Source organism: Erpetoichthys calabaricus, chromosome 15 (genome assembly GCF_900747795.2).
Source record: "Erpetoichthys calabaricus chromosome 15, fErpCal1.3, whole genome shotgun sequence".
Lineage (NCBI taxonomy): Eukaryota > Metazoa > Chordata > Cladistia > Polypteriformes > Polypteridae > Erpetoichthys > Erpetoichthys calabaricus.
The window spans coordinates 57,866,978-57,890,684 of NC_041408.2; the positions used below are offsets into that span (position 1 = coordinate 57,866,978).

At 39.8% G+C, this 23,707-nt stretch overlaps 1 protein-coding gene across 1 annotated transcript in view; it reads left to right on the forward strand.

Moving 5' to 3' along the window:
* The window catches only part of msh2 (mutS homolog 2 (E. coli)), an 86,774-nt gene that overhangs the window by 18,924 nt on the left and 44,143 nt on the right, over nucleotides 1–23,707 (forward strand). The window contains exon 7 of the mRNA XM_028820936.2: nucleotides 13,326–13,525. Within this exon, the coding sequence (XP_028676769.1) occupies nucleotides 13,326–13,525 (200 nt within the window). The remainder of the gene's footprint in view (nucleotides 1–13,325; nucleotides 13,526–23,707) is intronic.

Below are 23,707 nucleotides of genomic sequence, written 5' to 3' on the forward strand. Positions count from 1 at the left end.
TTAAGAAAGCTTCAACATTTGTGACTCGTTTTTCTTGGGGTAAACATGACTCTAAAGACGTTAAACTTAAATTTGGAAAGAAACACACTTCTAAATGTCGTTGGGGCCAATAAATATTAGTGAAATGTGCAACAATTAAATCTATGCGTTCAATGCATACACTACTTTGGCGATTTAATACCGTTTAGTATCGTGTTTTGCATTGAACTAGTTAAGTGTTTGTGTCTGTACATCAAACAAGCTTTGCTTTGTGAACTCATGCTGTGTGAAAATGCTTCATTTGTTAAGCCACCAAAATACACTAATCTTAACCTTTGGTCAAAGTGTTTGATATTTCTTTGAACCTGGTACTGTTTTCCGTTCCCAGACTATAACCTGAAACAGCCTCTTGTCTATACATATTTTCTGTTTTCAAGTTATAAACTAATTGAATTAGCTGCCTTAAGGTTATCCATATTACTAACCGAGAATGGTAAACCGGAAGGCAAAGACGCAGGTCTCGGTAAACCGGAAGGCATGGACGCAGGTACACGGCGATGGACCCAGGAGACATAGTGCGCAGGCGCCTACAGCCTGCGTCTCATAAACCGCAAGTGACGTGTGATCCACCGCGAATGAAGGAGTTACGACTCAAAAACGAAAGCGCTCAACTAACGTAAATAAGACATGAAGCAACAACACGCCCATAGCTAATGACTAACGACACAGCCACACAGAAAAGAGGATTCTGCACTGCACCCCAGAGTCAAACGTAAGAGAGTACAGAAGGCGCGAGAAACTACGAAAGGCGCATGCGCCTACAACGCGCTTCTGAACTAAACGTCCATACTACACAGCATGGTCCGGGTAATAAGAATAAACTAACTCTCCGTATTAAACGTATGGCATCCTCACACGTCCAAACCATATGGCATATGTGTATCACATTACAGTGATGCATTATTAACAGTACAACCACAGAAAACGCTCCGTATTAACAGTAAGTGCTATTATCCATATTACTAACGGTAGACTACGGATAACTGATGGAGTCACGGTCATGGCTCCAAAACGATCCAGCTTAACTAACGGAGCTACAAAAACAAGCCCGCATGGATAAACAAAATACACGTGGGCGCCTACAACGCGCGTCTGAAACCGCGGAAGCAAAACTGTATCGGCTCCAAAACCAAACCGCTCCGCATGGACAAATACAATGTACATAGACGCCTACAACGCGCGTCAGAAACTGTGGAAGCAAAGCAGGCATGGGTTCAAAACGCAGCGCGCGTCTGAAATGCCGCAAGCAAAGCAGGCACGCCTTCCAAAAGAAAGAGCTCGACTAACGGGGCTACAAAAACGAATCCGCATGGATAAAACAAATGAACGCAGGCACCTACAACGCGCTTCTCAAACAACGCAACCAAAGGAGTCACGGCTCCAAAACGAAACATCTCATCTAACGGACATACAGAAGCGAGCCCGCCTGAATACAATTAATGAACGCAGGCGCCTACAACGCGCCTCTCAAACAGCAGAGTCAATAGATAAACGGCAAAGAAAGGAACAACAGACGGCCGCTAAATAATTCCGCCAATTAGCTGACAACGCATTCTGTAATGAGTCCACTATTAGTGAACATTCATTAGGATTAATGAATATACTTCCTTTGTTCGTCATCTACACCTTTACACTTCAATATATCTCATACATTCATCAATGTATTTCGGGTTACCCAACACCGGGGGTAGGCGAGCGAAGCGAGCAGGGGGCATAGCCCCCTTGTAAATTACTGATATATTACAGAAAGAATGTATGAAATAGTATATGCTTCCGTTGTGAGTTGCCTCTGTAAGAGGGTTAGTGTTAGGTAGGCTTAGAAGACTCAAGGGCAAACTTGCCATTTGCAGTTAAGGTTAATGGTGACATTAAATTTGCCCAATGTTGGTGAACTACAGCACACAGTGACATTTGTTAGACCAGGAGACTTTTTTTGTCATTTTTCACTTGACCACTTTTAATGATCAGATGGTCACTGTAGCCGTCTCTTTTTATTTTTAGCTAACAGGAATAGTAGTCAAAATAGTCTTCTGTTCTTTTGTAAAAAGATAACATTTGAATTGTTAATGAGAAGCATCTGCAAAGAATGGCCACACTTGTTCACACTAACAGAAAGAGCACAGAGTGTTTATTTTTTCCCCCAACAGAACTGGAATTTTTTATTAATATCACAATATTCTTGAGATATAAGGTGTGTCCCAGATCCTAGGACAAAAGCTATTTTTGGTATTTGTAACAACAATCCTAACACAGTCAAAAGTTGTTCAGATCAAACATCTTTTGGTGAACAACCGACCCTCATAACCAAGTATGTATAATATACATATTGAGTTGTAGATATATGATGGACTATTAGGAGAAGCAGGCAATTTGTGTTTCTAGGTGTACCAAATAAACTGACCACTGAATATATACAGAAAACAGCAACACAGGTTTTAGTATTTTTTCCCATTTATTTGGTGTGAAAACTCACACATTCAATCTTCAATTGTGAATAGGTTACAGCCCTTTTAATGGACTCCGCTTATTTTAGTAGACAAATACAGTTAGATCTTTTGAGTACATTGAAAAACATATATACTTAATTTACATAAGCCCAGAGTTCCTGGAGTTGCATCATGCCATGATCAGAAGATATTCCTAAAAATATTTTAAATTTCCAAATCTTTTCTTTTGTCAAAGTGGAGGTGAAGTGGTAATTTTTTTGAATCCCCATAGATAACCACTTCTATTATGTACACTATTGAATATAATAATTTCAATAGACACATTGCAAAGGAGTTTGAACATTAAACTAAATAAATCTTTACTTTTTTGCTCATTAATGGGCACAGATAATGACATTAATTCAGGTAAAATGGCTTTTAGCAATGTGAATTGACCTCTGAACAGTACCTCTGTCCCCCCACTCTCAAAATTTCTGTATACTCAAAATGATAGGACTGATTAGCCAAAGAGTGTTTACTTCAGTTCAACTGCTGTTCTGGGAACTTCCCTAAGGCAGGAAGCTCTATGGAAACAGAACTAAGGTGTTCCCTTTGAAACCAGCTGCAACAGGTTTGCATTTTTTTGCACTCCGCCCACTCCATAGACTTAAAGGGAGGGTTGCTTTGCATGTGTAGGTGGTTCTGTTTTTATATTTTCTGATTCTCGCCTGGAAATAAAGGATTAAAAAAAAAAAAAATGTTTGCTCTGATTTTATGAATTAGCTGTGAGAGGGAAATGGTAACTACATTTGGGTTTAGAAAATAACATTAGAAATCCACTTCCAATTGAAATAAAATTGATTTCTAAAAAAATATATATCTGTTAACCTTGGCCTATTACAAATTTTGTCAGTACTTCCTTTTAAAATGAATATACTTTATCTAGGTAAGAATGTTGTGGTTGTGAAAGTTGTTGCCTCCCACATGCCAAAATTACACTGGTTAAACTAACTCTGAAAATGGACTTAGTATGGGCATGTATGCCCAGTGCTGTGCTGATAGGTTTTTGTTACCCACCCTGTATTGGACAAAGCAGATTAAAAAGTAAATGGATTGATAACCAGGTTAGAACACACTGAATAATTAGAAGGCTGACATATACTGTATCTGGTAAATTATTAATTCACTAAGGACATTTTAGTTAACATATTACTAAAGTGTAAAAGAAAGAAACCACTGTCTAATAGAGAGGAGTAGATGTTTTATATTTTACAGTGTTTATACAGTTTTGTGTGGGATGAAGGCAGCTGCATAAATTACAGGAATCAAATCAAAATTAGGTTGGCTTTATCTTTTGTTGTAGTGTTGTACATTCATAGCTGGAGAATTATTGAAGAATGAATTGAGATAGTTTCCTCCGGGCGCTCAGGTTTCCTCCCACAGTCCAAAGACATGCAGGTTAGGTGGATTGGCGATTCTAAATTGGCCCTAGTGTGTGCTTGGTGTGTGGGTGTCCTGCGGTGGGTTGGCACCCTGCCCGGGATTGTTTCCTGCCTTGTGCCCTGTGTTGGCTGGGATTGGCTCCAGCAGACCCCTGTGACCCTGTGTTCGGATTCAGCGGGTTAGAAAATGGATGGATGGATGAATTGAGATATAGTTCAGTAATAAAACTGAAGTATAAATGCAGTGGAAATGCTGTAAAAACCTTGAATGGAAACAAGAGTAAAATATGTAAAACACCAGCAAGCCCACGATTCTTGAAAGAATCGCAAATCCAAGAATGGCAATCACTGTCTGTTCCCTCTGATACTCGAGCCGTGGCTCCTTTCGTTTTTGAGCCGGTACTCCTTTCGCAAGCGCGTTGTAGGTGTGCGCGTTATCACAGCATGGACCGTTGGTCTGAGATGTGACTCCTTTCGCAAGCGCGTTGTAGGCGCGCGCGTTGTCACAGTTGGTTTGAGCTGTGACTCCTTTCGTTTTTGAGCCGTGACTCCTTTCGCAAGCGCGTTGTCACAGTTGCTTTGAGCCGTGACTCCTTTCACAAGCGCGTTGTAGGCACGTGCATTGTCACAGCATGGACCTTTGGGGATTCCAAACATGCGGTGAGCCCTGCGCCTATCACAGTTGGTTTGAGCCATGACTCCTTTCGCAAGCGCGTTGTCACAGCATGGACCTTTGGGGTTTCCGTACATCCGGTGAGCCCTGCGCCCATCCACAGTTGGTTTGAGCCGTGACTCCTTTCGCAAGCGTGTTGTAGGCGCGCGCATTGTCACAGCATGGACCTTTGGGGATTCCGTACATCCGGTGAGCCCTGCGCCCATCCGGTTTACAACCTTCGTTAGTAATATGGATACTCTCACTGTCAAAAGTATTCTTAGTTTTTAAAAGAAATGGCACTAAATCCAAGGTCATATTGTAGCCTTTTTAAGACCATAGGCCATTATAAATATGGCTGGAAACAGTCCTGACTGTGGAAGGCATTCAAGATCACTTTAGCCAACCTAGTGAGATGGGAGTACTGTGGTCAAGTAGGGAAGTATTAAAAGGCATTTTTTTCTAGGAGGGTAGTGATTATTTTTTTTCTTATGACTTATTCCTGTTAGAGATGCATTAAAAAATGGGCAGTGTTATGCAAATTAAAGATTTTGGATTGGTTTGCATTTTTGTACCTTTTTATTAGAGGTGTGAACCTTCACTGGTCTCACGATTCGATTACGATGTCAACGATTCGATTCGATATCTCGATGCAGCCCATCAATTTTTGTACATTACTTCACATTATGTTTTCAAATACAATTACAAGCAGTGAGATGTAAGCTCCCATTTTTATTTAACAAAACCTGAAAATGTAAACAAATTGTGACAATTACATTATATTGTAAACAGAAATAAATGATATAGACATAGCCTACATCTTGTATGAATATGGTCAGTCTTGAAAAACAAAACATTTTACGGTGCTATATACAAAATAAAATCTATAACATAAAATAACAATGTATACAGGGCACTTCCTGAAAGTGCACAAAATTACAAAGACAAATTTACAAATTTGTCAATGTTCAGCATTTGGGACTTGTCAATATGAACACCAGTTGAACAACATGCTCTGGTTTGGGAGTGGATCTTTCTGCAGTGACCTCATCTCTGGCTGTGGGGAAAACCTGCTCTGCAGATACTACTATTGTGCAAGATACAAAATAAGAACTGCACAAAATAAAATCTTTAACATCAGCACTGGGCACATTTTGAATGTGCAAAACTGGTTTTAGCATTTGGGAATTTGTAGGTTTTTGTGCAAGAACACCAGTTGATCTAAATGCTCTGGTTTGAGAGTGGATCTTTTTGCAGTGACCACATCTCCTGCAATGAAAAAAAACACGCTCTGCAGATAAACTTGTTCCAGAGATACATAAGTATCATTTTGATAGCCAAGAGAGGAGGGGAAATGTGACCTCGTGTACCTGCCACCAATTCAAGGGGTCGTCAGTCAGATGCAAGGATGAGGCTTTGCAATACCTGTTCATTTCCTCTTCAGCCCTTGCATAGGGGGTCTTGGGTTCTACTTTACCTTCAGTATTGCTGAAAGACTGTCCCAACAAACTCACAAGCAGGCCTTACTTTTGGAGGAAGAGAGGGGGGCGCCTTCCATTGGTGTTTTTTCTTTCAGAGGTTCTGCTCCCTCAGGCACTTCAACCACTTTTGTCCCCCTGGTAAAAATACACTCATTCTGTGTTGGACCAAAAAAATGGAAAATATAAAAAAGCAATAACTTAGCAGATAGTGTACTCAGTCAATGCAAAAGCTCGCACCTATTTGTGTTTTTATTCAATCTTAAAAGTTTTACTGTTATGATTATTTACAATTGTATTATCATTTTATAATACTGTTATGATCAGTTTAGAATTTTATAAATTTCACCAAATATATGATTTAATTACTTTCAAGGATGCTGCCTCCTCAGTCACTCCTCTGTATACATCCAATCTCTCCTTTTCTGTTAGAAAAGGCAATCCCTTAAAGGCGAGGTTTCAGGGCAGAGGCTGTATCTCAGCCTCACTGATGTACCTGTTCATGAGATCTGTTCTGACAGCATTCTTGATCTTGTGATTCATGGTTGAGTCTCTGATGGTGTCTGTCATGTTTTGGAGAAGTTGTGTGATGAGAGGAGCAATGAGAGAGAGATGGTTGGATTGCACTCTTCTGACATCAGCGTGGTCGCATCCTTCATTGGCTTTAATGCCCTCGCAGCGTCCTCTACATTTGACACGTCTGTTTCATTCAGTGTACAGAGGTCTGACTCTCCTCTTTGAACTTCTGGTGATAGCAAGGTGGCACAAATTGCAGGTTGCTGTTCCAGAAACCTCTGGATCATGTTGTATGAACTGTTCCACCTGGTTGAAACATCAGTAAGCAGTTGTTGATTTTTTTTATTTATTTATTTTTTTTTAAGCACAGGCATTTCTGGTTCACTTTTAAAAGGTGGCTGGCTGTAGTGCTGCGATGGAAGAATGTTGATATACGTCGAATTCATCCCACTTTAAGTGCCGGCTGACAGGCAAGATTCCGTGTATGGGCGAACCATCTTATATGCTGGAATTTTCCGACTTGAGCTACAACCAACATGTTTGAAGCATTGTCTATCATGAGCACCACATCTTTATCTGATAGCTGCCATTCTTCCACATCATGAGACAGTTGCTCCGCCAGATGAGCGCCCGTGTGAGATTCGAACACAGCTCTTGTCTGCAGCACATGGGACATAATCTTCCAGTCCTCGCTAATGTAATGTGCTGTCACTGTAAGAAGACTCCGCTGCCACTGAAGTCCATGAATCACATGTTATTGCTGCCCGACTAGCTTTGCTCGTTGACGCTGTTATCTGGGCTCTGGTTTCATGGTAAAGAGCCAGTATAACCTTTTCTGTAAAGTGGCTACGAGATGGGACCTTGTACCGCGGCTTCAGCGTCTTTAACAGGTGCTGAAACCCAGCGTTGTCCACAATGGAATCGTCCACGTCTGCATCGCGATGCATCGATTGTGTGATTAATTTCAACACCCCTACCTTTTATCCAGCTACTAATAAGTAGCTTATGTGAGCATAAGATTGTATACCTGTCACTCGGATTATGCAAGACCGGTTTTATTTGCTCCAGTTTCTATGGAGGATTAAACTTTTTTTGCTTGTACAGCACTAAAAACAACGTGGGTTTAATGATCTAGGTCAAAATTATTTTTGTGTAGTTTTTTTTTTATTATTATTTATTTATTTATTTTTTAAAATGTCATTTTTTTTTCTTCCCCTTGTGAATTTTGTATATAGTTTATAATTCACATTTCTAGTTATGCTCATAATATTAAATCTTCTTTCTGGCTAAACTTACTGTCCTTATAGCTGTGTACAGTAGCAATTGCTGAGTACCCCCCACCTTCCCCCCAAGTAATACTGCTGATTAAACAATCATCACTTCAGGGAACACACACACTTGAAAAGCTGTTTGGCAAGTTTCAGGACTTTGCCAGTACAAATAGTAAGTTTACATTTATCCAACAGGTGGTAGAAGTACAAATCCTTGGTTATTTGAGTAACAGATACTCCCACTGTTTGAAACTGCAGTGCACCACCTCCTTTGCTAGTCACAGGTAAAACGGTTTGTATATTTACATGTGAAATAACGTGCATCACTCCCATTTACTTAAAGTTGCAGTATTGCAGATAGGGTTTTTGTAGGCCTTATTTGTGGGGGCACCAGTGTTTTTTGTCAAAATTCATCCAATAAAAGTAATACAGTAAAATTTACAATATGCAAGCTTTCGAGGCAGAAGGGGCCTGAGTCACCTCGAAAGTTTGCATATTGTAATATTTTTAGTTAGCCAATAAAAGGTGTAATTTTGCTTGACTTCTCACTACATTCATAATACAATACCCTAGACCAGAGTGAAATTTTGAAATACATTTCAACCTTGGATGAAATTTAATTTGGGGAATGTTAAGTTTAAATGTTACTTAAATATACGTAAAATGATTGACATTTGAAAACCTATATATCATGTTTTCCATAATCCGTGCTAAATTAAAACTTTGTCATTTTGATTAATCTAATTGTAAAAAGTGTGTTTTATTTATCTACATTTCAGTTTTAATGTTGGTACATTTTCTCTTTAGACTACTTTGCGTCATTTGTTCTAGTTCTGATTTCTTTTTTTTGTCTTCCTTTTTATGCTCCTCTATTGTCTGTGTAGCTCAGATCGTAGGTTATTAATAGTCGAAAAGACACATGGAATCTTATTATTTGAAATATTTTGTGCAATCGAAATACAGCCTGTGTTCAGATGCTTAGATAATATTTTTGAGCTTGTGTGTGTGTTTTATTTAAGTTAATTTTGTTCTGTGTGTTCCATAGCTGGTTATGATGATCAGTTTATGTCTGAAACACGCAGATGGTAATTCATGCCTCCAAAGCAGCAAAAGTGTAACATGTTTAATTTCAACTTGTGTCAGCAAAACTTGATGATAATGCAGTAAAGAAAACTGCTGCTATGGATGAAAGGTGTTAAAAGTGATTACATCTGTAGTGCTCTATCAAAAGCCTTAGGTGCAAGAAAATATACCCCCTTCTTTCATATTACCATCTTTTTTTTTTTTTTTTACACTAACGTTTTATACCTTGTTGTTGACACATATATAATGGCACTTGACTAAGCAGTTATTCATTTTAATGTTTCTATTTTTTCAAAGCACTTACTTAAACAAGAGAATTTGATAATTTCTGTATGCAAATACAAAAATTACCAAAAGGTCAAAAGACTACATCTTAAAATCTGAATTGTTAGTTTACATTTACGTTGCAATACTAAAGACTGCTGAAACAATTTATATGGGTGGAATAAAAATTACAGAAGTGAAATTTGAAAGCTCTAATTTAACCACCAAATTTATGGAATATTAAACTGAAATATTTAAATTATCTAAGAAAACTGGAAGGTATAAGTGTCAAGGTAAAATTAGAAATAGCACAAGAAAAGTTGAAAATGGTAAAAAAATATTTAAGGTCCTGCTGTATTGGAAGGATAAGGATATAAACCAGTAGTTTGTGAAGAAGTTAACACTATTTAATGTAAAAAGGCAAATTACAATTGATTGATCTGACAATCAATTATAGTCATCACAAAAGAGTCGAGACCTGATGCAACTGGCAATCGGTAAAGGAAGGACTGAAAGTAGTGACATCAGGAGTCAAGAGAATTACCTAAAATGTCAAGACTTTGGAATCACTAATCTTATAGTAAACATATTGAAAACCGCAAAATCTGTTGGAATGTGTACAAAGTTAGATTTAGCTAATTACATTACAAATTATAAGGATAGATGAGGATTTCTTAGTCTGACTATTTTTTTTAGAAAAAAAGTTTACAATTTAACAGCTGTTGCACTTTCACATTAAATAGAGATGTTTCTTCTATTTATCAGATGCTTGATACACATGTATTACTGCAAGAATGAGATTTAATGTGAAAATGCTTTATTTTTTCATTCATTAAACAGTATTTTGTGCATTGTTCCTACCTAAAAGTGAGATCTGAAAGAAAATTGAGCATTCTTCATGAGGAGTGACTAGCCTTAACTTAGCTCAGATACTTAATTTGGCATGTGGTACATAAAACCAGTACTCTGGTGAGAATCTGCCCTCTTGTGGACTACCACTTTTTTTGAAACATTAAGTTTGTGAAAAACACTATGACAAATCCTTTTTATTGCTGAAGTCAATAAATACCTCCCCCACTTTCTCATCACCATGTGCTGAATTCAGCTTTTAGTCTGTTCTGTGCTTTGAATCATTGACAAAAGTTCAGGAGCATTGATGAAGGTGATTGCTTAAGTTAAATAGCAAATTCAGCATCGTCCAAGTACTTGTTTCCTATTTCCCCTCCACTTTCTAGTGTATTACAGGAGACTCGTTAAAATTTCCAATTTCCTTTACATTTGGAGCATCAATCAAAAGATACGCAAATATGAGTAACCTTTTGTTCTGTTACACATTCGAACAATAATCCAGTAGCAATTATCACTTAGAGCCAGCAGGCTATTATCTTAGTTGCTATATACTCCTCCATTTATTTGCGTCAATACTTGCATGCTCAGTGAAGGTTTGCAGTGAGAGTATTTATTAGTAAATGGTTCCTCCTCGAGTACTGAATAGCTAGTAGCCATATGCACTCCAACAGCTCAGTCACATTGGATCAGTCTCTTATTTTAACATTAAACACTCCACTCCGCTGTGGGCTTGTGAATATCATTGCATACACTTACACCTGTCTCATAGAACAGTACAACTCCACATCAGTAGAGAGATGTAATCCCTTCTTACCCCAAATGTCAAACCTGATGCCAAAGCTAATAATTGGTATGATCGATGGAAGACTTCTCGGGCGTAAAACCAGACTGCTCCGGTCTTTGGTAGGTGAGCAACTGATCACGGAATCCTATTGACGATGACCATAGCAAGGACCTTATCTGGCACTGAGCAGTATTATCCCTCCGTAGTTGACGCAATCCAGGCAAACAACCCTTCCCTTTCCAGATAGGGACGAGTCCGGTTTTCCAGTCAGTTGGGATGATGCCTGTCTACCAAATGGAAGCAAAGATTGCTTGCAATGCCAGGAGGACAGCCTTACCACCAGCCTGGAAAAGTTCACCCCGGATACCACAGATCCCTTCAGCCTTCCCTACCCTTAGTTGGTCACCACCTGTGCAATCTCGGTAAGATTGGGTGGTTCACAGCTAATTGGAGGACCAGCCTCAAGAACCGTGGATCCAGAGATATCCAATATCCTGGCCGGAGGATCAGCTTTAAACAGCTGCTCAAAGTAGCCAGCCCAGCGGGTCACAACTACAGTGTCAACCGTAAGGACTGTTCCATCAGCCACTCTGACTGCGACTCTGAGGAACAGATTTGGATGTGCGTAATGCTTTGATTCCTGTGCAAGCAGGATGTGGATCACAAGACCATAGCTGATGTGTCAGTTGCTCACAGATTCCTCTAACAATTGCTTCCTTATAGATAGATACTTTATTAATCCCAATGGGAAATTCACATTATCTGACCCTCAGAGCCCTCGCAACCGTCCTTCTCTGTTCCTGGTACAGACCACAGTTGCCTTCAAGCCGTGCAAGATGAATTACATCCTTCTGGGAACAGTGGTAACACCAACACAACCCTCAGCAACCTTTAGAGTCTTGTCATGGAAGGTCTCTCGCATCACATTAGGATCGGCAGTTATACCCAAGTCCGTAAGTTCCTCCCACAAACTCCGTGCAAACACTTTAGAAACAGCCAGATACAATGAGACAACAGACAAGACACTCAGCGAGTACCTTAATCTGAGTCTCATAATATACTCGTTGAAAGGCGTGACATCAAACACCATTGAAAGGAGCCAAACCGCCACAGCAACAGTTACTCCCTGTGTATGACAATCCTCAGAGTAACCAGACCAATTGAGATGTGGCCATTCCCCGGTTTGCACACCTCGGAGAGTGCCGCCACTGAAATTTGGAGTTTACGAAGCTCCTGACAGCAGAGGAAAATGATGATCATGCCGGAGAGACAAGACGTTCCACAAGCCTACCTGGATGGGCTGCCTCAAATTAAGACCTAAGTACTGCCATGCAGCAGGCGACACATCAGCACCAAAAACAGTTTTGATTCCCAACAGGTCTGACTCCATTAGATCTCTGATAGTTTTGAGTCTTCTGGAGATGGGGGTTCCAAGGGCTCTCGTATTACCTCGGGTCCTGGCACTACACACAACACGGAAAGCTCCTCCATTCAAGCAGTCTATCCCTTCTCAGACCTCAACTATCTGCACAACATCACAACAACAAAGAAAAAACAATCTTAAGATTTTTCTGAATATTTCACATTCAAAGAACTTCGTTCAAAGTAATATGCTTGAGTAACCCTAGAGAGCTATAACTATCCCACTACAGTAGTACCACTGCTAGCATGGTAAAGGCAAATTTCTCAATCAGTTCATTGGAGAGTTCGTCTCAAACATTACAGAAAAATTAAAGTGAGAAGATTTAAGATGTGGCAAAGTCATCTATCGATTTCATCAGCTTCTTGGGTAAGTCAGGTACATGATATAGCCATTTCAGTTGATCATGGAGGACTAGGAAGGTGTGCAGTACAACAGCTTTGGCCTTTCTTTATTACTGAGTGGAAGGCTTTACAACTTTGAGCAGTCCTCTGGTTGAAATCAGAAAAGATAATAATCTAGCTTCCTTGAAGAACCATATTGTTCATTGCTGAAAAGTGTGTATCACCCAGTACCTGGCTATATAGTGGAGAAACATTAGAGTAAAGGTTCTTGTGCCTTTGGTTCTAGAGTCTCATAAATTCAACTCTCTGGCATGCTGTGAGGAGAATGAGGATTATAAGATTTGGATCTCCTTGACTGAGTTTGCCTGTTCAGTCTTTATCGAGTTCATATCAGCCCTAAGTTCAATGATAAGAATATTTATGGTGTTAACTGGCCAGTGGTAACCATGTTACCTTTCTCAGCAAGTTATAGTTTACAAAGTAAGTACATAGAGACAAGTTAGTCATAGCTAGTTAACAAAATGAATGAGACAGTACTCTTCAAGTTGATATTGCATTTGTTAAGGGGCAATCAGTTGAGGGGAACCAAGCAAGTCATTTTCCTATAGGATGCCACATGTTTCCAGTATAATCTGTGTGCGGGTGTGTGTGTGTGTGTTTTTTTTTTTTTTTTTTTTAGGCTGTCATTTTGCAATTTATTTATAGTCTCCAATCGACTACTTTTTAAAGCTGCACTTTTTACCACTTGATTTTACAGGCTGAACCTTGTTGAGTCTTTGATGGAAGATTCTGAGTTGAGACAGAGCCTACAAGAGGACATCCTTAGACGTTTCCCAGACCTTAACCGCCTGGCTAAAAAATTCCAGAAACATTCTGCCAATCTACAGGATTGTTACCGGGTTTACCAGGCAGTGGGCCAGCTACCCAACCTTGTGCTTGCACTAGAGAAATATACTGGTAAGTGGGGAAAGAAATGATCTTGCCTCAGATCAGATATCATACTGGAGCAGAGTGTTTAAAAGTGTTTTCTTTCCAGACGAATATGGCTGAATCAGTCCTTCTGAGTAGGTAATGATTGGAAAGGGTGTAGATTCAGTTTTTTTGTTGAAGAAAAGCCATGGGCTTCCTTTTAAAAACGTATGGCAACAATGTTTTCACTTTCACTTGTTACTTTTGCAATTTATTAATAATTTTGGCAAGTGATTAATTTTAAAAGTACATCTTTATATAGCACTATTGACAAATATTTGTAAATACGTTGTCATAGACATTTTCTCCAGTGTTTTTAGAAATTTCATTCCAGTCTTTTGTCACCACGGTCTTTCAACTAAAGCAGGTTTTTTTTAAAGTTTGACTTTTGAATTCTGCATAATTGCTCAAAATGAATGTGTATGTGATAGTCCAGGTTGGCTCCATGTTTCCTCTCAGCTCTCAAACCCATAATCAAGGATGAGCCAGGCAAATGAGGACACATGGTCCTCATTTTGTGCTGCAAAATATTTCAGTGCTATTATTTTATTGTCTAGATCCAAACATCAGTTCAAAACTACAAAGTATAAAAGTGCCGCACTCCTCAATAAATAATCTCAGTATAAAAACAGGTGTTCTTGTGGAAGTTTAAAACAAGAATTAAATAAATCCTTTAAATGAGGTTAAACTCCATGGCAGGAATCCATCCATCCTCTTCAACAAAGACGAGCCACAGTGCATCTTTCTTAAAACTGAAGTCCTTCTGACAGGCACAGCCAACCCCTTAACCGAGCTTGGGTCCTCCCCACCAGTCCTTCGACATCCACATGGTGCCACGTTGAGCCTTGCTCCATTGTCTCCTGCTTCCACTCTTTGATCTTGCAATGGAGCCCTCCATGAGTGGATGGTCACTCCTGTCCCCCAGATCACTCAGCAGGAGCAACCCTCAGTCCCCTCTTGAGTGGTGGCCACATGCTGTTTTCCTTGAACTCTATTCCTGGCTGCCTACCTCTGCTCCTCCTTGTATTAGCTTTTCTCCCAAGCTATCCTTTTTTTCTTTCATGCACCTTAAACCTCTGACTTTCTTTTGTTTTTTCCTTCCTAAGTGCAGGCTTCCTTTAAAAAAAAAAAAAAAAAAAAAAAAAACTGCTGTAAGGTGCAGGTGCAGCAATCGCCTACTCCAAGGTATGAATGAAGCAACTGACCGATCCTTTCACATTTGCACGTCAATGTCCGATCAGACAAACACTGCAGTCAACCTTGGAGCAGCATGTGCATGTTACCACGTGCACCTGCACCCTCCTGGAGCTTGCGTACTCGGGGTCATTCATTCATTTATTTATTTAAAAATGAAAGTTGCCACGGACCTCTCCCATCACAGCATATGGTGCTGACAATTATGTTTCCCTTATGCTACTAAAAGCTAAATTCTAGGTTTTAATTGTACAATTAAAATTAAGAGTTAAAAGGGAGATCTGTTGCTTTATCCAAAGAGAATTGTCTACAACTCAACATGCAAAAACCAAACAACAGGTTGACTTTCACCATACTAAAGGACCTTTATATCCCAATCACTATCTTTAGGGAGTGAATGTGGAGGTGGGGCACTACTGCAAGTACTTATCCACGTCAAGGAAAAGGTGGACTGGTCTATTAACACAGAGCAACTATATAAGAAAGGGCAGAGCAGACACTTCTTTCTTAGTAAACTGTGTTCCCGTACTATGGTTAATGACTTTCTTTACATATTCTGTATCTCTGTTACAGTCAGTGCGATTTTTTTCTTTGCGATAGTTTGCGAGGCTGGTGACCACTTGAAGTAAATCAAGTACGCTAATTAAAAAGGCAGGCTCAGATATGGGGAAGTACTCTCAACTCTCTGGATGTAGTTGCTGTGGAAGGAATGAAGACAAAACTGATGTCCATAATGAACAATGCTGCACATCCTCTCTCTGAAACACTATCTTAGTACTTTAAGCCAATGCATTATTTAAGAGAAGTATGACAAGAAGTGCTACTGGAGTTCCTTCAGGCCTAAAGCAATAAACCTTTGTAATGCCTCACTGTTGGCTGTTTTCATATCATTAGCCAATTCAGTAGTGTGTTTTATTTATTTTTATTTATTTATTTTTGTCCTGTGGGACCCTGGAGGCAGCTGATAGGTACCGGCAGGCCAAGCGGAATGCGGCTTTGGTGGTTGCTGAGGCAAAAACTCGGGCGTGGGAGGAGTTTAGGGAGGCCATGGAGAACGACTTTCGGACGGCTTCGAGGAGATTCTGGTCCACCATCCGGCATCTCAGGAAGGGGAAGCAGTGCAGTGTCAACACTGTATATGGTGGGGATGGTGCGCTGCTGACCTCGACTCGGGATGTTGTGGGTCGGTGGGGGGAGTACTTCGAAGACCTCCTCAATCCCATTAACATGCCTTCCAATGAGGAAGCAGAGCCTGGGGACTCAGAGGTGGGCTCCCCCATCTCTGGGACTGAGATCACCGAGGTGGTCAAAAAACTCCTTGGTGGCAGGGCCCCGGGGGTGGATGAGATACGCCCGGAGTTCCTCAAGGCTCTGGATGCTGTAGGACTGTCTTGGTTGACACGCCTCTGCAACATCGCATGGAAATCAGGGACAGTGCCTCTGGATTGGCAGACCGGGGTGGTGGTCCCCCTCTTTAAGAAGGGGGATCGGAGGGTGTGTTCCAACTACAGAGGGATCACACTCCTCAGCCTCCCTGGAAAGTCTATTCGGGGGTCCTGGAGAGGAGGGTCCGTCGGATAGTCGAGCCTCGGATTCAGGAGGAACAGTGTGGTTTTCGTCCTGGTCGCGGAACAGTGGACCAGCTCTATACCCTTAGCAGGGTCCTGGACGGTGCATGGGAGTTTGCCTAACCAGTCTACATGTGTTTTGTGGACTTGGAAAAGGCATTCGACCGTGTCCCTCGGGGAATCCTGTGGGGGGTACTCCGAGAGTATGGGGTACCGGCCCCCTTGATAAGGGCTGTTCGGTCCCTGTACGATCGTTGCCAGAGCCTGGTCCGCATTTCCGGCAGTAAGTCGAACCCGTTTCCAGTGAGAGTTGGACTCCGCCAGGGCTGCCCTTTGTCACCGATTCTGTTCATAACTTTTATGGACAGAATTTCTAGGCGCAGCCAGGGCGTTGAGGGGGTCCAGTTTGGTGGGCTCAGGATTGGGTCACTGCTTTTTGCAGATGATGTTGTCCTGTTTGCTTCATCAGGCCGTGATCTTCAGCTCTCTCTGGATCGGTTCGCAGCCAAGTGTGAAGCGGCTGGGATGAGAATCCGCACCTCCAAATCCGAGACCATGGTCCTCAGCCGGAAAAGGGTGGAGTGCCCTCTTAGGGTTGGTAGCGAGATCCTGCCCCAAGTGGAGGAGTTCAAGTATCTCGGGGTCTTGTTCACGAGTGAGGGAAGAATGGAGCGTGAGATCGACAGGCGGATCGGTGCGGCATCCGCAGTAATGCGGGCGTTGCATCGGTCTGTCGTGGTGTAAAAGGAGCTGAGCCGCAAGGCGAAGCTCTCAATTTACCAGTCGATCCATGTTCCTACCCTCACCTATGGTCATGAGCTATGGGTAGTGACGAAAGAACGAGATCGCGAATACAAGCGGCTGAAATGAGTTTCCTCCGCAGGGTGTCTGGGCTTTCCCTTAAAGATAGGATGAGAAGCTCAGTCATCCGGGAGGGGCTCAGAGTAGAGCCGCTGCTCCTCCGCATCGAGAGGAGTCAGATGAGGTGGCTCGGGCATCTGATCAGGATGCCTCCTGGACGCCTCCCTGGTGAGGTGTTCCGGGCACGTCTAACTGGGAGGAGGCCCCGGGGAAGACCCAGGACACGTTGGAGGGACTATGTCTCTTGACTGGCCTGGGAACGCCTTGGGATTCTCCCGGAAGAGCTAGAAGAAGTGGCCGGGGAGAGGGAAGTCTGGGCATCTCTGCTCAAGCTGCTGCCCCCGCGACCCGACCTCGGATAAGCGGGAGACAATGGATGGATAGATGTATGTTTGAAGGGAGGTGGTGGTTGTTTATTATAATATTTCTTTATTGTAGAATGTGTGTATATATATATATATATATATATATATATATACACAATGTATTAAACTGCAGACATTGCTGGGTACTTAATATAATTGTATTTGCTAAAATTTTACACTGCCTATTCTTTAGATATGAAAATTATGGGAAAGAGGCAATGCTGTAAGGAGTGTCGGGGGAGGGGGAGGTAGAAGGTGACAGGGTGATTTATAAGGAAGTAAAGTGAAGTAACACAAAATGTTTGAGAAACAGATGGAGGGTACGAGAAGCTAAAGAAAAGGAGTCTAAGTGAACTGCTAGAAAAATGCTGAAGGGAACTAATAGTAATCGGATTAGTTTTTCATACAGTAACAAATGTAGTTACTTCATGAGGTAACATTTCGTAAAGAAATAAGAAATAGTTGTGTCTAATATTTGAGCTATTAAAATTTGTGGTTCAGTTTAATTGTTTAAAGGATAAATATCCTTACATGTGCTAGAAATGTCATTTTTCAGCCTCTGATAGAGATCTTATAGAGGGCTAGATCTCCTGTATTAGTAATCGCAATTTTTTCAAAGTTTTATAAAAGAGTAACTTTGACCCCTCAAATCTCACTAGGTGGGGTACGCCCCTGGGGTTAGCCCATTGTAGTATGCACAACTTCTGATAATTTCTGCTGAAGACAGCTATTGGTTTACTTTTTGTCATAAGGATGTATTTTCCTGCACAAAATATGGTCCACAAATGGCCTAAAATTTTTTTTTTTTTCTTTTGGGGCTTTGAGTGCCAAAAACTAGGAGGAACCCCAAAAAGCTTGATATTTTGAATAACTTGATGTCAAGACATGTTGAGTGATATATTGAATGGTGTTTTTTTATCTGTTTTTTGTACCGGTGAGTCAAGAGACACTGAACAAAAAAGATTAATTGATTTTAAAGCATTCGTAAGTAATTCTTATGATTGCAGAAATGTGAAGTAAGATATACAAGTGAGTCCAACTGGAAATATTTAAAGCAGTAGGAGTTCTGGGGTTTGATTGGTTGACAGACCTATATGATTTTGAATGAAAGCAGGATTCCTGAAGCTTAGAAATGGCACATGTTCATTCCAATAAGGGATGATCCATCAGAGTGTGACTTAATACGAGCAATTCAGCTAGAGCAGGTAATAAAGGCATTTGAAAGAATTCTAGAGAAAAGAGTCGGGGATCAAGTAAAAGTTCATGTAATGCAGTTTGATCTCTTTCCAGATAAAGGAATAACAGATGTGACCTTTATCAGGTTAATACAGGAAAACAATCTGATAAAGGGAAAGAAGCTTCATTATACATTTGTATTTCTGGAGAAGATATTTGACATGCCACTTTTAGAGGTGGTGAAGTGGAAATTGAGAAAGACAGGTGGATGAATGGTTACTTTCTATGGTGATGTCAATGTTTGAAGAAGCACGAGCAATGGTCAGGGCAGATGGGCACATTAAACATTTTGAGGTGAAGGTGAGCCTTTACCAGTGTTCTATTCTGAATGTGTTACTTTTTGTGACAATGATGGAATTGCTGACCAGATAAGTGTATTAAGGACTTCAATGGGAACTCTTGTATGCCTATGATCTCATTTTCATCACAAAAAGTGACATGGAATTGAAGGAGAGGATACTGAAATGGAAAGCTAGTTTAGAAGTGAAAGACCTCAAGGTGAATGCAGGAAAGACCAAGGGAATATGCTGATGTAAAAGGGCAGTAGGTGTAAAATGGTGGCTGCATATCTTGATGTGTTTGATATGTGTGGCAACAGTGTTGGGAGTAAGTAATGGTGTTGAGAAGAATCATATGAAGATGGTTTGGGCATGTTCAGTCATTTGATTGACAGAGGATGATTTGGGTGTAGAGAAGCACCAAAAATGGAGGTGCAGTGGATAGAGCCCAGAGAGATCCAAAGAAGTAGTAGTTTGAGGTGGTCTTGAATGACACAATAAAATTGTCTCACTACAAGGGATGTCCAGGACTATTGAAAGCAAAGGAAAAAGATTTGGGGGTCAACTGGATAACCCGAGTAAACCTGGAAAATGGCTGTTAAACTGGTGGTAATGATGATACTGGCAAACTTGGAATATGTAAATATTGTAGCATGATTCTGAATAGAAGATTCATCATTTTCAAAATGTGCAATGACACCATTTTTGGGAAGTAAAAATAACTGGGAGCATTTAAGCTTGCTGAATATGTCACAAAACAAAATCATTTAAATACATCAGTGTTTTGCACCACTGCCTTAAAAAAATTACTTCAGCATACAATTATTCAATTCAAAATTATATATCGAGAACATCTGTCTCGCGTAAAACTGTCCAAAATGTTTCCAGGGCAAGATCCAACCTGTGAACGCTGCAATCAAGTCCCAGCCTCACTGGGTCACATGTTTTGGGCCTGCACCAAATTAACATCATTTTGGACCAAAATTTTTAAGTGCCTCTCAGACAGCCTTGGTGTCACAATCCCTCCTAACCCATTAACAGCTGTGTTTGGTGTTCTTCCAGATGGGTTTAAAGCGGAGAAGGACAAACAAACTGATTGCATTCACTACACTTTTAGCATGCAGACTTATTTTGCTAAACTGGAAGAATCCTAACTCTCCTCTTTTAAGTCAGTGGGAAACCGATGTTTTATACTATTTGAAATTGGAAAAAATCAAATATTTAGTTAGAGGATCTGTACAGAATTTTTTTAAAACCTGGCAGGATATAATCAATAAAATTTTAGAATAAGCTCTTAAAGCACCGAGGAAGCAATTATCTCCGCATTTCTTTTTCTTCTCCATTGATCTCTACTGGCGTATTAAACTCATCAATTTAGGTATGTTTACAAGCCTTAAGTTTTATCCCGCTGGCCATGCTCCCTCTCTCAGGGGTGGGGGTTGACTTGTTTTTCAGTCCTATTTTTTGTAAAAATTGATCCATTTGTATGAATGATTACAATAAAATTAATAAAATTTAAAAAAATTCAAGTGGTGGGGATTGTATTGGGGCATACATCCTACTGAGAAGAAAAAGCCTTTAAAATATGAGTACCTGTTTTTCTTCAATAAATTTTTAAATATTTTGATACTTTCACCATGTATAAATCTTTAAAAATGAAGAGACTAACTGGGTGCTTCATAAAACAGTGGGTATGATATTTGTGCTTGCTTAGAGTCAGTCCGTATGAACCCTGTTTTTTAAAATGTGGTTAACCATGCAATATTGTGACGGGGATGTACTGTATTTTTCAAGTATCTTTTTAACTTTTTGCTTTTCCTTTTTATAATAATGGGAGTATTTCTATGCTAATTCTTCAACAAATGTACATGCTTTAGGCATCACTAATATTTTTTGATTATTTTGACACAGCATCTGTATATGTCAATGGTAAACATAATTGAATCATATTTGACCCACTTATTTTAGTCCTAATTGCTCAGCAGCCTACTTTTTGCTGAATGTGAATTATGGTTTTGAATTGGATATAACTGCAAAAGTTACATTTTCAAATAAAATGTGGCAAATAAAAGTCATAGCCAGGCTCATTAAAAGGTTTACAAGTTTGTTTTCCCTTTTACCTCCTATGACATTGCGATTTTGTTTTACAGAAAAATATTTTGAACAGAAGTAGCTGGAATGTAGTTGCCTTATTTGCTTGAATTGTGTTTTTGTTTGTATTATAAATAATGTTTTAGCAATATAAGTCTTAAATCTCCTAGACTTAATGTATATATTACTGTTTTCTGAAACTTTTATCTCTCATGTCTCCTTGCTTTATTTGCAGTCATATACACCAAGCATGCCTTTCTGCCGTTTTGTTGATACAGGTTTTTTTCATGGACAGTGAGGTTAATTTTTTTTCTTGAAGCATTTTCCAATTTGATACCCTATTTAATGGAAATTCTGTGTTTTATGTTTGCTACCGTCTTCTCTATGACATGGCACTATGTCGTCTTTCCCTTCTTCCTTTGCTGAGCTAGTATGGATAGAATCATGACAGCAGAAAGTAAAAAACTGCATGTATGAATAAGACTCATACTTTAGAATGTTTTTATGCAATGTGTCCTCCCACATCACTTTCTTACTTCTAAGAAAATTCGTATTACACGTTGTAATTTTAAGGGTTAGCATCATCTACAACAAGAATAAATGACCGTCCATTAAGTGATTAACAAGCTAAAGCAGCCCAAGATATACATCTTGTATTTTTTTTTTTTTGTATTATAATTAATATGTCTGAATCGTCTATGCTTAGTGATTTGAATGGCACTCATTCCATCAATCAGGATAACTAATCAGAGATCATCTTGAGTGTGAGCATAAGAAATGTCAGTGCCATCATATATCTTTTTTTATTCCCAATGTAATTCTTTTAAATAGAAGGTAGCTCCTGTAACAAGGTGCAAAATTTGTACAATTTTTTTTATTTCCAGTTGAAATCATGTTCCCGTCTTATATGCAAATTTTCAAGCAGCTAATGCTTTGTCCTATGTTGAAGATTGTTTAAAGGGAACACTTGCAAAATGCATTTTCTTGTAGAAACAAAGTGCTGCATATAGGCAAAAAGAAAGTTAATTAATATAAAATATCTTGTGAAATACTGTCTTACAAGAAGCACCATCTTCATTCATGCAATATTCTCATCATCAAATTAATGTGCAGAAGCAATTAAAAAGGTAAATGTTAGGTTATATTGTGAAACAGTAGATTTTATATATGAATATATGTGTGAATTTCTCATTAGGATTGATACAGTTTATCTAATGTAATCTAATCTAATAAATTAAGGGACTTTAACTCAGACAATGTACAGTAATCCCTCGCTATATCGCGCTTCGCCTTTCGCGGCTTCACTCCATCGCGGATTTTATATGTAAGCATATTTAAATATATATCGCGGATTTTTTGCTGCTTTGCGGGTTTCTGCGGACAATGGGTCTTTTAATTTCTGGTACATGCTTCCTCAGTTGGTTTGCCCAGTTGATTTCATACAAGGGACGCTATTGGCAGATGGCTGAGAAGCTACCCGGCTTACTTTTCTCTGTCTCTTACGCTGACTTTCTCTTATCCTGACTTAGGGGGATTGAGCAGGGGGGCTGTTCACACACCTAGACGATACAGACGCTCGTCTAAAAATGCTGAAAGATTATCTTGTTGCTATCTTTTGTGCAGCTGCTTCCTGAAACAATATGCTGCACGGTGCTTCGCATACTTAAAAGCACGAAGGGCACGTATTGATTTTTTTTATCTGTCTCTCTCTATCTCTCTCCCTCTCTTCTCTCTCTCTCTCTGCTCCTGACGGAGGGGGTGTGAGCTGCCGCCTTCAACCGTGGTGCTTCGCATACTTAAGCCAATCAGCCCTATTGATTTGTTTGCTCGTTTGAAGAGGAAGATATGTTTGCATTCTTTTAATCTCTGTCTTGTCATGGAGCACAGTTTAAACTTTTGAAAAAGAGACAAATGTTTGTTTGCAGTGTTTGAATAAAGCTCCTGTCTCTCTATAACCTCCTGTGTTTCTGCGCAAATCTCTGACCCAAGCATGACAATATAAAAATAACCATATAAACATATGGTTTCTACTTCGCGGATTTTCTTATTTCGCGGGTGGCTCTGGAACGCAACCCCCGCGATGGAGGAGGGATTACTGTAATGCACTTTCAAGGCCGCATCTTGACTACTCTGTACAGCTCTGGTTATCATGCTTCAAAAAGACATAGCAACATCATAAGCTGTCCTGAGAGCCAGAACAACCAACTATAACCTAATATTCAAGGTTATAGGGAATTAAACCTTTTCAGTCTTGAGCAGAGAAGTTCATAATTATCTTAAAGGCAATGATAAAAGCAAATCGTGTACTCCCAGACATCAATGGAAATTAAGGAGAATGCATTTAAGATTGGACCACTGCTTGAACAAACTGCTAACTCAAGTTTTAAAAAAATATTTACATGAGATAATAGGGGAGGATAGCTAATAGCTAACCAAATAATATTGAAAGACTGATTGGTCCCCATTTGCTTATAAAAAAAATTTCTATTCTGCACAAAACCAAAAGATGTCATTGATAGTGTTGATCATCAAAATTTTTAAACTAATTAATGTTTTAGCTGAAAGGGATTTTGGCTC